Here is a 16,390-nt window from a genome sequence, read left to right as displayed (position 1 = left end):
TCATGGGAGAAAGAAGGGCAGCTTATGCACAGGGAGACAGCTCAAGGGGCAGGAGAGTATGGAGGGATGGACACTGGGAAGTGGTACTATGGGAAGGAAGTGGGAGGGGAGCTGTTGCATTGTGGTAAACTGTGGTCAGTTACATGAGACAAAGTATATGTGAACTGCTGTATGAAAAGTGAATTTGCTCTGTAAATCTTCACCCAAATCACAATTTAAAAAAAAAAAAATACATCTGTGGTCAATGGACAGAATGATAGGTCACATGTGGTGAGAGTATACCGGGTCAAACTCATCACATACATACTTTAAATATATGCAGTTTATTATTCATCAGTTAACACCTCACTGAAGTGGGGGGAGAAAAAAAAATTCCAGTAGAGTAGTTTTTGCTTGTTAGTCAGATTCTTTTAGGTTATTCTCATGTTTATTTTTCTTATAAACTTTAAAGTTAGAAATCAAGTTACCAAAACAATCCTGCCATTACTTTTTAAAATTGGACTAGTGTTATTTATAGGGAATTGCTATCTTTATCATATTGAATATTCCTAAATATTGTGTTCCATTTGTTGCTGTTATAAGGGAAATCTTTTCTTTCATATTTATTTTCTAGCTGGTTGTTGTTTGGATATAGAAAAGTTGGCAGGTGGCTACCTTACTTCTCTATTGTTTAAGTAGTCTGTCAGTGAATTCCCTTGTGGTTTCCAAGTATCCAATCTACATCATCAGGTCGCTGAAACAACCAGGAAAGGAAGGGGAGTGAACTTCAGAGCTCTGATCATAACAACACAGACCTTGCCTCTCCTTTTCTAGTTGTCATACTTCATATCTTCATATTACTTCCTCTTCCTTCTCTTAGTACTTTTTCTTTTATTTAATGTGAAGGTAGTAACCTCTTTGTTGTACCCAAGAATGTCACACTTAAAATTTTTTATTCTTAAAAATTTATTTAGAAATTACTTCTCCAGAAGAAGGAACTACTATACAGTGGATATCATCTGTGGAAGCAAAAATTGAAGATAAAAAAGTTAAAGGAGAAGATAAACTAACTTCAGGAAAGTTGGAACATCTCAGAAAGGAAAAGGTTAGAAAAATGTCTTAAGCCCAAAGAGTACGTTTTTCTGACTTAGTGACTTTTTCACTGGATGTGTGTTACTCGGTTGGTAAAAGTAAATATTGTTTGCTAAGGTAAAAGATTAAATACATTAGATTGGATTTTATTTTAGTGCAAACTTAAAAGCAAAGTAAACATTTGTGCTGTGGCGGAACATTTTAAAGTTTGAAATTCAACTTTATTATTATTTCTCACTCCTGTGGAGCTGCCAGATTCTGGCCTGAGGCTGTACTCCTCAATCCCCTTTTGATAAAAATAAACTTTAGGCCCCTTCCTCTGTGTTAAAAGGAGCTCTGGTGGCACAGTGCCTAAGGCATTCAACTGCTAACCAGAAGGTTGGCGGTTCAAACCCAGAAGCTGCTCCGCAGAAGGAAGGAAGATGGGGCAGTCTACTTCTGGAAAGATTTACCTCCTTGGGAACCTAATGGGGGTCACTATGAGTCAGAATCGACTCGATGGCAGTGAGTTTGGTTTTTGATTTTCTGTATGTTGAACTCACAGGTTTAGAAGTATTTCCTCCGATAGTAGGGATTAGAGAGTTAAAGTTCTTTAGAAACCTTTATAATATATATATATATATATTTAGTTATATAGATATATATATAATTTGAGAAAAGGATAAGTATAATACATACAGAAGAAACAAGTCTCTTGTTGTCATGTGTGCTGTTTACTTATATGTTGCTGATGAAGTGTGTTTGGCTCACTTCAGAGGTTACTCTGGTAGTGCTTTAGTAACCTGGCATCCGGAATGTGGTCGTCTTTTGTCTTGAGAATGATGAAACAAACAATGATACATTAATATAAATAACACATTACTCATGGCCAAAACTGTTGGCTGTCAAGTCGATTCCAACTCATAGTGACCTTACAGAACATAGTAGAACTACCCCATAGGGTTTCCAAGGCTGTAAATCTTTACAAAGCATCCTGCTCTTTCTTTCTCTCACAAAGCAGCTGGTGGGTTCAAACTGGCGTGTGGGTTCAAACCATGGATCTTTCAGTTAGGGTTAGAGCTGAGTACTTAACTGCTTTGCCACCAGTGTCCCTTTTTTATTCATGGTAGTGACACTTTAATATGAAGAAAGTGTAGCTAGATAGATTTCATTCTTTGAAGGTCTTTTTTTTTTTTTTAATTTTTATTGTGATTTGGGGAATTTGACTGTTAACCAGAAGGCTGGCAGTTCAAACCCACCAGCCACTCCTTGGAAGGAAGATTGGGCAATCTACTTCCATAGAAATAATACCTTGGAAACCCATGAAGGGGTCGCTATGAGTCAAATTGACTCGACAACAGTGAGTTTGATTTGGTTTTTATTGTGATTTGGGTGAAAGTTGACAGAGCAAGTTCACTTTCCATACAGCCGTTCACATATACGTTGTCTCCTGACATTGACTGCAATTTCCCACAATGCAACAGCTCCCCTCCCACTTCCTCCCCATAGTTACCTCTTCCCTGTGTCCTTCCCTCCCATGCAGTCCTGCCCCTCTGAACTGTCTCCCTGTACATAAACAGTCCTTCTATTCTCCCATAATTGATCTCTCCAAGGAGTATAGCTACCTAATGTAAATGTTCAGTTCATATGCCTGTCTTTTGTTTGGCTGGTAGCCACAAGAGTGGGTTCTATTCCAGACCTAAAGGGCAGCTAGGGACCATAGTCTCAGGGGTTCCACTGGGCTCTATCAGACTGGCAAACCTGGTCTTTTTTTTTGTTTGTTTGTTTTTAATGATTTTGAGTTTTGTTCCACACTGTTCTCCCACTTTATCCAGGCTCTCCTACAGAGATGCCCCTCCCAGTGGTTGACAGTGGTGGTCGGGCACCATCTAGTTCTTTTGGTCTCATAGTCATATAGACTGAGGATGGCATGGTGTACCAGTTGCTTGGACAAATTGTTTCCATGTGTCGTTGGTTTTCTTCATTCTGTTTGAAGGTTTTTTGTCTATGAGAGGGTGTGAAATGTACCTAATATCTGCATATTTTAGGGCTTGAAATATAACCAAAAAGTTTCATATGCTACTAAATTATTCCAGAAAGAAACTGTTGTTATTACTTGATAACATCTGACAATTTATTTGGCTAATATCCACAGTGGCCCCTTTGCTTCACTTTTCAGATAAACTTCCTCCGGAATAAACACAAAATTCATATCCAAGGAACTGACCTTCCTGACCCAATTGCTACATTTCAGCAACTTGACCAGGAATATAAAATCAATTCTCGACTGCTTCAGAATGTTCTAGATGCAGGCTTCCAGGTGCCAACTGCAATCCAAATGCAGGCCATTCCGGTGATGCTGCATGTGAGTGTCCAAGCCTAGAATGCCTCTCACATTCCTTTTTCCATGTGTTTGCTTCCTGTCTTTCTCATCGAAATTCCATTTCTGTCTAATCTCCCTGTTGAAATATTTTCTCTTGTTTTTAAGGCCCATCTCAAATGCCCGTGCCTCCATAAAACTTGTCTTGAGGCCTATAACTAGATGTAATTTTTTCCCTTTAGTAACACTTTTCTCCTAAGCCCCTTATTCTCCATGATTATTTAGTGGGCTTTTTTTTTTCCTTGTGGTGTTTATCTTACATTTTAAACTACCATGTATTTGCCCCAATTATATTTGTCTTTTCCGTTTTACTAGAATGCAAACTCTTTGAGAATGGTGACTATGTTCTCTTTATTCACTTTTGATTTAGCTTATAATACCCAGGAACTATTTCAGAAATAGAGATGCTTTCTAAAACTTCTGTACATACCTGATTTAGGTTTTTCCCCAATACTTTTTATTATTGAGATGTAATTTACATACAGTAAATACATTGGTTTTAAGTGCACAGTTCAGTTGAGTTTCAACAATGTAATCACCACCTCATTGACGATATGGAACATTTCTATAGTCCCAGAAAATTCTCTTGTGCCTCTTTTTTTATTTAGTTCATTTAGTTTTCATCTCACCCAGAGAGGTGTGTAGAGACAACCACTGTTGTGATTTCTAACACTAACTAATTAGTTTTGTGCCTTCTAGAATTTCATATAAATGGAATCATACATTATTCACTCTTTTATTTCTGTCTTCTTTTGCTCTGCGTAATGTTTGTAAGGTTCATCCATATTACAAATATTAGTACTTTGTTACTTTTTATTGCTGAAAGTTTTCCATTTGATTGACTATATCACAGTTTGTTTATCAGTTCACCTGGTGATGGACATACAGGTTAACAGGTTTTTGGAAATGAAATTGTTTAAAGAGAAACTTTGTACAGATGAGTTTTTCCTCCACATAACCAAGATAATCTTGAGTTCTGGTAGCCCAAGGATATGTGTTATTTTTTGTCCATACTAGTTCTTTTCATTCTTTAGGAACTGAACTGAGAATACATTTGAATGATGTTGTTGACTCATACTATAGTAAATTTACCTTTCATTTTCATTTAAGATTGTTTCTGTCCTGACTTTAGCTTAAAGCTTTAAAAATCTCAGAGATTATTTGAAAGTTGTCACTTATAAATGACTCTGTCACTCAGGTCATAGCCACTTTTGTGTGTGTGTTTCTGTTAGGGGTGTAAATATATATGTAACGAACATTTGCCATTTCAGCATACTTCATATATATAATTGAGTGACGTTAATTATGTTAATTGTGTTCAATCATCACCATTTCCAAGTTTTTCCCAACACCCTTAACAGAGGCTCTATGTCCCCTATGCGATGACTCCCTTTCCCCCATCCCTCTTGGCTAACCTTGATAACCAATAGTAAACTTTGTTCTGTATATACTTTTCTATTCTAGACATTCCACATAAGGTGAATCATAGAATATTTGGTTTTCTCGACTATTTAACTCAGCATATTTTCAGTGTTTACTCATGTTGCATATATCAGGACACAGCCACCTTTCTTTTCTTAATTTTAGCCATTCTGTATTTTATTAACATCTTCCCTAAGGATTGAGCACTATAAATACTAGTGCAAAAAGTTGATTTTGTAATTTTACTTTGATAAAAAGAGTTTAGTAGGAGAGAAATATTGAAATGAATGTGTATAGTAGGATTTGTGAATAATATTTGGATTTTAGTTACCTGCATTCTTTACCCAGTCCAGGTAGTGCAAATGGACTCAAGGAGCAATGCCCAGAAACTCCTTAGAGGTGGTGGTGGCCAGGATGGGAGATGTTAGAAAAGCAATTGTTGCATAAGTTAACAAAACAGATGGGGACTTGAATGATTGGATTCATTATAACTTTGTTATTTTCTGTGGCTGGGAGCTTTATTTGACTAGACTGAAAAATTTAGGCACTTTTCCTTGTACTTAACACACTCTATGTTTTCAGGGTCGGGAACTTCTGGCTTCTGCTCCTACTGGATCTGGAAAGACTTTGGCTTTTAGCATTCCCATTTTAATGCAGCTGAAACAACCCACAAATAAAGGCTTCAGAGCTCTGATTATATCACCAACAAGAGAACTTGCCAGCCAGGTATATGTAGCTTTTGAAAAGAATATGTTTGGTGTTTGCTCTGGTGATCTTTCTAGTACCAAAAACCCCACTGCCATTGAGTCACTTCTGACTCATAGTGTCCCTCCATTGGGTTCCCAAGGCTGTAAATCTTTTTGAAAGTAGATTGCCTCATCTTCCTCCTGTGGAGCAGCTGTTGGGTTTGAACCACCAACCTTCTTGTAAGCGGCCAGATGCCATATCTGCTATGCCACAGAGTCCTTGATCTTTCTAATACAGTCTCAAAAGAATAAGGTCTACATCTCTGTGTTGACCAAGTATTCTGTACAGAGCATACTGTTGCTTTTTCTCTTACTGCATATGAGCAAGTCTTATAAGCCTTTTTATAATTTTCTAAGAGATGATATTTTAATTTGTACTTCTTGGTAACTGCTTCAAGATCCTTAAAATTGAAAGGCTATTGTAATATACATAGTTCCTCTCTAGGATTTATTTTTCTTATGTAGAAAAATGAAACCTCATCAGATTTTAAGAAAGTAAAACTACATAGTAATCTGTTCCACTCTCCCAGTATGGTTAAGTAATATAAAATATATTCCAAGAAGTATGATATGGTATTGTAATTTTGCTGTATACTAAAATGAATATGTAAAAAATTACAGAAATGGTGGTTTTGTCTCTTAGAACTAGTTTACTATGCCTGAAGAAACTACTGAATCTTACCAGGCATTGACATTTTGAAAAGCTGAGAATCCAAGATGCTCTACAGATTATTGCAGGCTTAATGCTAGATATTCATGGGTCTGAAATTAATTAATTTTGTTAATAATGTGAGAAATTCCTAAGTATCTTAGCAGCTAATTTTTTAAAAATTTTATTTTCTGTTTTAGATTCACCGAGAGTTACTAAAAATCTCTGAGGGAACAGGATTCAGGATACACATGATTCACAAAGCAGCAGTGGCAGCCAAAAAATTTGGACCAAAATCATCTAAGAAATTTGGTAAGGGAGTCATTCTTGGACATGTAAGGGATTTGGAAGTTACAAGCCTTTGTACAACTACCTAAGAGTTGTTAAGTACAGTCCTATATATAATTGGTTTGATTTTTAGAGATGCTAAAAGAGACCCCCTTCCTACTCCTACCCAGGAACTATATAAATATAGACTAATGATTCTTTACCAGAGATATCTCTGGCTTCCCTGCTGCCCTGGAGACATTCGTCAATATCTAGAAACACTTAATTGTCAGCAGCTGGTGAGGGAAGCTGTTACCATATACAGGGTAGAGCCTGTTAAACATCCCACAATGCACAAAACAGCCACCCACAATGAAGACTTACTTGGCCCAAAATGCCAGTCGTGCTGAAGTTGAGAAACTGCTTTACACCAATGAGTTGCCATGTGGAACCCTAAAAAACACTCTGTCAAAGAAAGAATGGCTTACATCCCTACCCTTACATCATCCAGAGAATATGCTTTTCCTTGTCTTTTATCTCAAACTTCTGAGTAAAACTCCATTTAAAGAAAGGGTTGTTCTGGGGGGAAAAAAAAGTTTGGAAACGGAACTGCTGGATTATAATGTTCTTGCTGCTTAGAATAAAAGAGGAAGGGTATAGCAGTTTGTGCTATGATGGGTTGAAAAAATGCATATATTGGCTTTCTAATAGGAATTTTGTTGTTGGCTAATGAGTATAACCACTGCCTGCCTTCCACTTCAGGCTATCAACTGAAGTTCAAGGAGGATGAATTCCCAAGATCAGGAGGTATGATTCTTGTTTTTAAAATTTGTACCATTTATTTTTCCTATAGATATTCTTGTGACTACTCCAAATCGACTGATTTATTTATTAAAGCAAGATCCTCCAGGAATAGACCTAACAAGGTACAGATAATATTCTCATGTCCCTTATGGGTTTTAATTTGATTATATTTTGTTCTCAATAGCTTGTAGTATTACTGTTTAGAGCTTGCTCTCTGCTCCAACACATTTAGTCAGTGTTGGTGCTTAAAATAATGGCTTTCATTAAGCCTACAGAAAATACTTTCTGTTCTGTAGAAGGTTACATATTTTTATAAGCAATTAGAACAGAATTCCCTAGACCTTTTCACATCTTAGTAATGGCCGTGGAGTCATGAGGTTTATGTGAATCTCTGTCATTACTGATTAGAATCTCCTGTGTTTGAGGTTTACCTTTCTCCTGCTTATTTTTCTTTAACTTTTCTCTATTATGATAAAATCGATCTGAGAGCAGCATCTTGCTCTGACTTCCTCATGTGTTCCCACAGTTTAATGATGTTTCTTGGATCTTCCAGTTCAATATCCACCAGTGTTTTGTTATTTCTTAGTGTTGAGTGGCTTGTAGTAGATGAATCAGACAAACTGTTTGAAGATGGCAAAACTGGGTTCCGAGACCAGCTGGCTTCCATCTTCCTGGCCTGCACATCCCACAAGGTCAGAAGAGCTATGTTCAGTGCAACTTTTGCGTATGATGTTGAACAGTGGTGCAAACTCAACCTGGACAATGTCATTACTGTATCCATTGGGGCAAGGTAATAGTTCTTCCATATTATGCCATTGCATTCTTTAAATACAAGTCACTTTTTTAGACTCAAGGTGATCAGTTGTTTGGCCTACTATTAATAAGGGAGAGAGTTTTACTGAGAAGATTGTGTTCTTTTAAGTCTTGATTGATTAGGGATTTTCAGTTTTAAAATAATCCTAAGGGAGTCTCAAAGTATTCCTGTCTTACTTTTAGATGATCTTTCCTATACCCACATGAGCCTTGTGGCCATCCAGAGGAGTTAGCTTCTTGAGTGGCTTAACTAGGAACACAGAGAAGGGAGCTGATGTTACTGATGACTTGGTTTATGATTCTTTTCAAAAATCATTTTGAGAAGCATTTTATGCTAAATAAATACTCAATGGTAGAAAAATGGTTACGGAGATTAGGATATGGAGTATTACACAATTCATGAAATGATAACTGTGAACACTAGCTATTTGGAAAAGTGCTTCTAAATACCATAATTAGTTAAAAAGAAGCCAAATTGCATCATAAAGGATGCCCTTGTCTACTTAAAACTCACGTGAAAGAAAAGAAAGCAGAATGAACTTACCATAAACATTTAAAGACAGACAACAGAATGTGAAAAATATTTGTGGCACTATAATATATTGCAGTATCCTGTAGAGTGTTACATTTTGACTCAGGAACTGTGTAAGAGACGTGTTAATTTGAGTGACAGGAAAGGCAAAAATAAATTCTTGACTTGAATATACCAAAATGTCAAAGTTTATTCTAAAATGGTTCAACTATGGGAAATTCATTTTATTCTTTATGCTTCTGTACTTTGCAAGTTTTCTAGAAGTGACATGTTACTTTTATAATTGAAATATTTAAAAATAACAATTTTGACTAGAAAATTCAAGTGTAAATAATTAAGTATTTATATTGACATTAGACAAGTTGATTTTGTTAAGGTTGTAGGGACATTTTAATTTATGTAGATTTCAGGGAAATAAAGCAAAAATTGGCTCTTGCAAACTATGAGATTTATGTTCTCTTCAGGAATTCTGCAGTAGAGACTGTAGAACAAGAACTTCTCTTTGTTGGATCTGAGACTGGAAAACTTCTGGCCATGAGAGAACTTGTTAAAAAGGTATATTTGGACTCATTCTTGAAATTTGATAAAGGTCATCAAGCCTTATGTTATTGATAGGAAGCTGAGCACTATTCCTGCATCATATTTAGTAATTCCGTGTAAGATTGTTAAGAAGCACATTGGGCTAGCTCTTGTCCTCAGGAGGAGAGGCTCATCTCACAGAATATGGTACATCTTATGTTCTCAGCTCAGGGTAAACTGGGAAAAGACCGACCTGATGCCCTGAAAGCCTTGTTTTTCTGTATCTGCATATACATATCTGCCTCTTAAGTCCCCCATCCCTTCTCTGTTTTCTTACAGAGAAACTGGGGCATTAAAAAAATGAGTACTCTGAGTGAGGCTTTCTGTTTTCATCTTTTCAATAAGTATTGAGCAGAAGCCATAGTTAGTTAAATGCTGTGGGGAAGGGGAGAATTAAGAGAAATACAAAACCTAAGCCCTTCCCTTGAACATCTTATTTAGGAGGTAAATATACTTATGTAAGATAGTTTATGATAAACCTTAAAAAACATTATAAAGTTTTTTCTTAAGCATCCATGAAGTCATAATGGGAATATCAGGGTGAGATTAATTGATTAGGGAAAGCCTTATGGAGAAAATGCTATAATCTGAGTCTTAAAGGATGTGTAGGCCCAAAAAAGTGGAGGGGGAGAGGGTATTGAAGGGTAGCAGCTTGAGTTAAATCTAAGAAGTGGAGAGGAACATGATGGATTTGGAACCAATGAAGAGGCTGCTTGGGTAAAGCAAAGAGTTTGAGAGACTGAGCATTCATTATTACTCTAGAATGTTGAGGAACGAAAGATTACTGGAATTAGCAAAATGGATACTACAGTTAAAGTTGATTAAAAATAGAGCCATTGTAGAGAATGGACAGTGAGGAAGATGGAAGCAGATTTAGATCACTAGTTGAAGAAATTTGGCAGTGAAAAATGTGCTAAATTGAATTGGGTTCATGTACTGAAATTATATAATGAAATGTTGATCAGTTGTAGTCCTGGTTATGGGTTATATGTGCTGATTTTTGCCTTTCTTTTAGGGTTTCAATCCACCTGTTCTTGTTTTTGTTCAGTCTATTGAAAGAGCTAAAGAACTTTTTCATGAGCTCATATATGAAGGTATTAATGTGGATGTTATTCATGCAGACAGAACGCAGCAACAGGTAAAGTCAAATACGTATTTTCAACACCATAAAGATCCACTAAATTACAAAAATTTTGACATTAAATTTATGAATTACTTGTTTCCCATTCCTAGAATGGTACTAAAATATTTAATATGTATTCTGTTAAACAGAGAGATAACACTGTCCACAGCTTCCGAGCAGGAAAAATCTGGGTTCTTATTTGTACAGCCCTGCTGGCAAGAGGGATTGATTTTAAAGGGGTGAACTTGGTGATCAACTATGACTTTCCAACCAGCTCAGTGGAATATATCCACAGGATAGGTAAGTTGTCTTGTTTTCCCTCTGTCCCCCACCCATCTATCTTAGCATCTCTCCTGTTCCTTTCAAACTTGCTCAGTTTTTGAAAGCTGTGAAAATCTGGTGACCTGTATCTGAATTTTGAAGGTCTCTTTACTTAAAAATTTTTTTTTTTTAATGATCTGATTTCTTTCAGGTCGAACTGGAAGAGCAGGACATAAAGGAAAAGCTGTTACATTTTTCACTGAAGATGATAAGCCATTATTAAGAAGGTAAATTAGGAAAATTAACTTGGAATTAAGTTGGCAAAATTGCTTCATTATTCTTAAATGTATATTCATTTAATACACAGTTTCATCAATTCAAAATGGCTATGTCCCGAATTCTGTTATTGTACTAGTCAGCCACTTTCAACCATTAGAAAAGGTAAATGGATCAAAGGGATTTGTTTTTGTTCTTCCATTATTAAAATTTGGAAATATTCATGATGGAATATTCATTATTAAGTTTCAAACTCAAACAATTCTCCCACTAGCCATCATTTGATATTACTCACAAAATAATACTAAGGTTTTTTAATTAGTAAATTAGTTTAATAATAACCACCTAGTTCTATTTAGCTCAGTCAACTTGATCTTAATGTGGCAGTTACCTTCTCAGTAATCCACTGTGATCATGCCTAGTGATCACTGGTAATGTATCAAAACATTTTACCTTTTGGGTAACTTTAGTTTTTCTTACATTGTGCCAGAGGATTTACGTACATAAACATCAGCTTGTCAAGATAACAAATGATGTTTTGGGGTTCATTTTTCAGTGTTGCCAATGTTATACAGCAGGCCGGATGTCCTGTACCAGAATACATAAAAGGTTTCAAAAAACTGCTAAGGTACAATCTTGAATTTACCTGGAGTTGAATGCTCTCACTCTCTGTTTCTCTCTGTCTCTCTCTAACACTGCATGTATGTTACTGCTTTCACATTCCCTCTTGCACATTGTAGTTCTGATGATCATACTACTTTTAGAGCATTTTAAGATAAAATTTTTGTTTTTGAGTATATGTGAATACAAATGATCTTTGCTTGTTAGTTTTTTTTGAAATTTTAAGTATTCTGATTAAAAAAAAACTTTCAATGTGAGTAAAATGTGCTTAGACTTATTTTAGTTCGTAAATCTAATGGTAAAAAAGCCATTGATTGGCCAGAATCAAACTCTATGTAATGCTTGTTTGACATAGAACATAGTTGACGCAGGCTGTATTTTAATCAGAATCCGTGTGGAATTTTTTTTGTTTTAATTGGTTGAATTTATCCCTTTTGGTTACCTCTGAATGCTAATAAGTAATCTGTTATATTAAAATGGATACAGCCTCCACTTTAAACCAGTAAGTAGTTTAAAAAATGAATTTTATGATCAAGAACCAAAACTAGTTTTAGTGTTGGTGCTTCTAAATTAAGTTGCACTTAATTCTTTCCTTCTTACTATGTTAATTTCAGCAAACAAAAGAAAAAAATGATTAAGAAACCATTGGAAAGGGAGAGCATTAGTACAACTCCAAAATATTTCTTAGAAAAAGCTCAGGACAAACGGTGAGTATATGGTAAGAAATAGTTCTCTTTGACTCCATTCTATAATGAGGGTAGGCATTATTTTTCCTTAGGATAAATTTTTAGAAGTGATATATCTCAGATTGTCTGTGATTTAAGAATTTGGATGAGTCAATTTTGGAATTTTTCTGTCTCTGTACACTAATGATCTATTTTTTCCATCTTTGAAAATATGGTTTCAATTCACTAATAAGTAGAATTGATAGTGCCAACCATCTTCACATAGCTTGCATCAGAGGATACTTCTGAGGCTAATAGTTATAACTATTGACTTAAATTGAATATTCTTGAAGCTGCATATTCTGGGCAGGATTTCAGGGTGATTTGAGTCTTATGTTGAAACATGTGACTTGAGTAAGTTTGTAGTAGCTTAACTGAATTTTGGGAGTATTTTAAAACAGATTTTTAGTATATACATAGGACCTCCTTTATACCCATTACTGCTAGGAAGTAGACTGATAAGAGTAGCTCAAAATATTCTGAACAGCTGCCAAAGGGGCAGGGAGGCACCATCCTCTGACCTCCTCTAAACACACAAAAGGAAGACAGAATCATCATCAATAGCCCAAGGCCTATTCTTGCGAGGCCAGACAAGCTGCCTTCCTCCAGCCCTTTCACCAACCGTTCCTCCTGCAACACCTACCACCACTCCGCTGGGTTCAGTAATTCACTGCAGTGGCCACATAGAACTCACAGATTATAGGGTTTAATAGGGAAGTACCAGGCTACAATTAAAGTTCAGGAACAACATTCAGTCTCTCTCAGCCCACCATCTCTCAGCCAACAGTCTCTCATAGTCTCTCTGCCAGCAGTGTGTGTCTCTCGGTGTCTCTCTCAGCAATATGTGTCTCTTGCATCTCTTTCCCAGCAGCACATGTCTCTCAGGAACATGTGCCTCTCAGGAGTGCGTTTCTCTTAGCAGCACATCCTTCTCAGTCTGCAGTCAGCCAGAGACTTCTGCCTCTAAGAGGCCTCCTTTTGAGCCTGGCAGAGTGGCCAAGCTAGCCAATCATAACATCAGAATTCTAAGCACCTGAGAGACAGCGAACTTCCCAGAACATTGCTTTGTGCTGCTCTCAACAGAAAAACCCCAGGTGGAAAACTTTAATAATCAGGAGCTCCTCAGTTGCTCACAGCAAATTCCACCACAGAGTTCACAAAGACTTATGGCTAGAAAAGCCATACCAGGTAATTTACTACACCACAACAGCTACTCTTTACTATTTAAGGAAAATAGTACTCTTCAAATTATACCAGTACCAGCTAATACATGGTGTTACAATTGCTTGATTATAATAACTTATTGTGTAGGTGTTTTTTTTCCTTCCCTTAAGAGTACCATAAGTGACCAAGGATACTATAGTTACCTAATAAGTTAATGCTTCTTTCTGTCACCTTACATCTGTTCTGTGGAAGTCATTAGAAAACTGTTCTCATCAACAAGCATGTACTGAGTACCTATGGTCTTGCCAGGTACTTGGGAGTGGTAGGGAATACACCAAAGTATAAAATGAGACTCGTTTCATACTATGGAAAGGATAGTAGTATACGTGAAATAGTAATTTTAATAAAATAGAAGTTTAGAGAAGGAAAAGATCGGTATGGATTGGTGTAGTTTTAGAAGGTTTCAAGAAAGTAGAACTTGAACACAAATCTTTAAAGGTTAGGGAATATTTAGGCACGCAGAAGATCCAAGGTCAACAAAGGTATGAAAACTGGAATATACTTATTTTGTAAGTGGAACAAAAGTCTTACATTTTGCATTGACTAGAATTGGGAGCTCTGGTGGCATAGTGCCTAAGGCATTTGACTGCTAACCAGAAGGCTGGCGGTTCAAACCCACCAGCCACTCCTCGGAAGGAATATTGGGCAGTCTACTTCTGTAGTGATACTGCCTTAGAAACCCAAGGAGGGGTTGCTATGAGTTGGATCTGGCTTGATGACAGTGAGTTTTGGAGAATAAGTTCAATTAGAGTGTACAAGGTGTCCCAAAGTTTTAATGTAGTTTTAAGCTTTAATAACTTGGAAAAAAATAAATGCTGCAAACGTACAAAAAATATCATTTGAAAGATTAATCATTTAAATTTCATTTGTACTTAGTTTAGTGGATTCTTAGTAAAATTTTTATTTAAATTTTTTGTTGTGACCATTTCTGGGTGACCAGTGGATTGGTAGAGGAGGTCATCTTGCTTGGCCATCTTGATTACCTAACCTGTCTCAATAGACTTTTCCTCATGAGGGTCACATCAGAACTGTTGGGCATGCATCAGAACCTCATTGTGCGGATAATCTCAAAGCAAGAATTACAGATTCACTTCTTCTAGGTGTGTTCAGCAGCTGATGGAAGTTTTTACAAAGGCCAGTCAACTGGAGCATAAGATGGTGGTTATGTTGAGTTTTAATCGGAAACACCAAGTATTTTCATATTTTTAAGCATTAAACTTTAAGTGTTGATTTTTCTAAGTTTATAGCATTTGTTCTTCTGTGGACATTAAAGTTTAATGCTGGTGTAAAGTTTAAGTCTTTTAGGGCACATGGTATAAATCCTATCCCATCCGCCCTTTGCTTTACTTTCTCTCCACTCTCTTCACATTTGAAGACCGTACCTGTTAACCTAGAATATAAGCAACACCCATCATGATCAGTCTCTAGCTTACCTCTTCACTATAGATGCTTCTCTAATGATCCTACCTGTGCCTGTGGCCTCATCTCATACCTCTATGCTGATAATGCTCAAGCCTGTATTGTTAGCCCCAGCTCCTGACTGAGCTACAAACCTGAATCCCTGTTGTTTCTTGAACACTAAACAGGAACTACAAATTCATCTTGGTGTAGTAAAGGGAAAAATTAGATTTAGAGTCAAAATTGGCTCTGTTCTTACTTTCTTTGTGATTCTGGGCAAGTCACTTAATCTCTCGAAGGCCCTTTCCCCTATATATAATGGAAATAATATCAGCTCTGCCACTCAGGGTTGGATGGAGGATTAAAGGAGTTAATATACATAAAAGGACTTTGTATTACCATAATGTAATATGCAAACTGAGTGTTTTCTTAAAACTGTTTTTCCTTTTCGTGTGTTACTATTTAGTTAATGGCATTCACCATTCACAAAGTGCTGAATCACATTTCAGTTATTTGCCTTCCATATGACCAGACTGTTGGGCTTCATGTCTAACATTTAAACCAGTGTGTGATGATCAGCAAATTACTCAACGACTCATTTTCATCATCTGTAATAATTAGGATAATAAGTTGTTAGGAAGATTATGCAAGTTAATGTATATAAAACACTTGTAACAGTATGGAGCACTTAATAAGCACTCAATAAATGTTAACTCTTATTACTAGGTCAGGATCAGATCAGAATCTTTCATACCATGTAATAGTGTGGTTTGTTGTGGTTGCGAATTTCTTAAAGTCAGAGACCAAGTCTTTGTGTTCCTAGTGTCTCATATGCTTGATACACAATAGGTATCAGTGAATGGTTATTACACTTACACAGTTTTGGCACGTACTTATATATGAAATTTCTGATTCAACTTTCCCTACATTCTTGTTTTACAGGAAAAAGGTCACTGGTCAGAACAACAAGAAGAAAGTAGCTCTTGAGGACAGAATTTAAAGAGACTATCCTAGAAATACCATTTTTTTTTGGCCCCAATGTGAATGTTGTTGTTACAGAATACTTCCAAGTCATAAAATCACTTTATCAAACATTTGAAAGCAACTACAAGTACATGGAGTGGTGAAAATGATTTATGATTCTACAGTGTATCATGTCAGATTTCATGATGATGTTTTAATGACTGGGAGCTCTGGTGGCATAGTGCACTTCTAGCCAGAAGGTGGTGGTTCAAACCCACCAGCAACTCCTCCGAAGGAAGACTAGGCAGTCTACTTCCATAGAGATACTGCCTTGGAAACCCAGGGAAGGGTCGCTATGAGTCAGATTCAACTCGACAGCAGTGAGTTTGGTTTTGGTTTACCATGGAAATAACAGTTATTGACTTTTTCTGTGGTTTGAATCCAAAGAGATACTTCTTATAGAAGACCAAAAGCTTATTAAATAACACCCAAATGTGGTGAATTCTTAAGGACTTTTCCCTAAAGTATGAAAGAAGGTGTGATGTATGCTGTGGAGA

General features: G+C 36.4%; 1 protein-coding gene across 1 annotated transcript in view; it reads left to right on the top strand.

Moving 5' to 3' along the window:
* Positions 1-15,054, top strand: part of DDX52 (DExD-box helicase 52) — a 21,864-nt gene extending 6,810 nt beyond the window's left edge. The window contains exons 3-16 of the mRNA XM_042781917.1: positions 954-1,084; positions 3,230-3,415; positions 5,435-5,578; positions 6,448-6,559; positions 7,368-7,440; positions 7,905-8,108; positions 9,128-9,218; positions 10,258-10,380; positions 10,515-10,665; positions 10,838-10,913; positions 11,459-11,530; positions 12,138-12,230; positions 12,925-12,931; positions 15,052-15,054. Coding sequence (XP_042637851.1) covers positions 954-1,084; positions 3,230-3,415; positions 5,435-5,578; positions 6,448-6,559; positions 7,368-7,440; positions 7,905-8,108; positions 9,128-9,218; positions 10,258-10,380; positions 10,515-10,665; positions 10,838-10,913; positions 11,459-11,530; positions 12,138-12,230; positions 12,925-12,931; positions 15,052-15,054 — 1,466 coding nt within the window. The remainder of the gene's footprint in view (positions 1-953; positions 1,085-3,229; positions 3,416-5,434; positions 5,579-6,447; positions 6,560-7,367; positions 7,441-7,904; positions 8,109-9,127; positions 9,219-10,257; positions 10,381-10,514; positions 10,666-10,837; positions 10,914-11,458; positions 11,531-12,137; positions 12,231-12,924; positions 12,932-15,051) is intronic.
* The last annotated feature ends 1,336 nt before the right edge of the window (positions 15,055-16,390 follow it).

Source organism: Orycteropus afer, unplaced genomic scaffold (genome assembly GCF_000298275.1).
Source record: "Orycteropus afer afer isolate SDZICR_OR568_19922 unplaced genomic scaffold, OryAfe1.0 scaffold00196, whole genome shotgun sequence".
In the NCBI taxonomy this organism is placed as follows: Eukaryota; Metazoa; Chordata; class Mammalia; order Tubulidentata; family Orycteropodidae; genus Orycteropus; species Orycteropus afer.
This window is presented reverse-complemented; position numbering and strand designations above follow the sequence as displayed.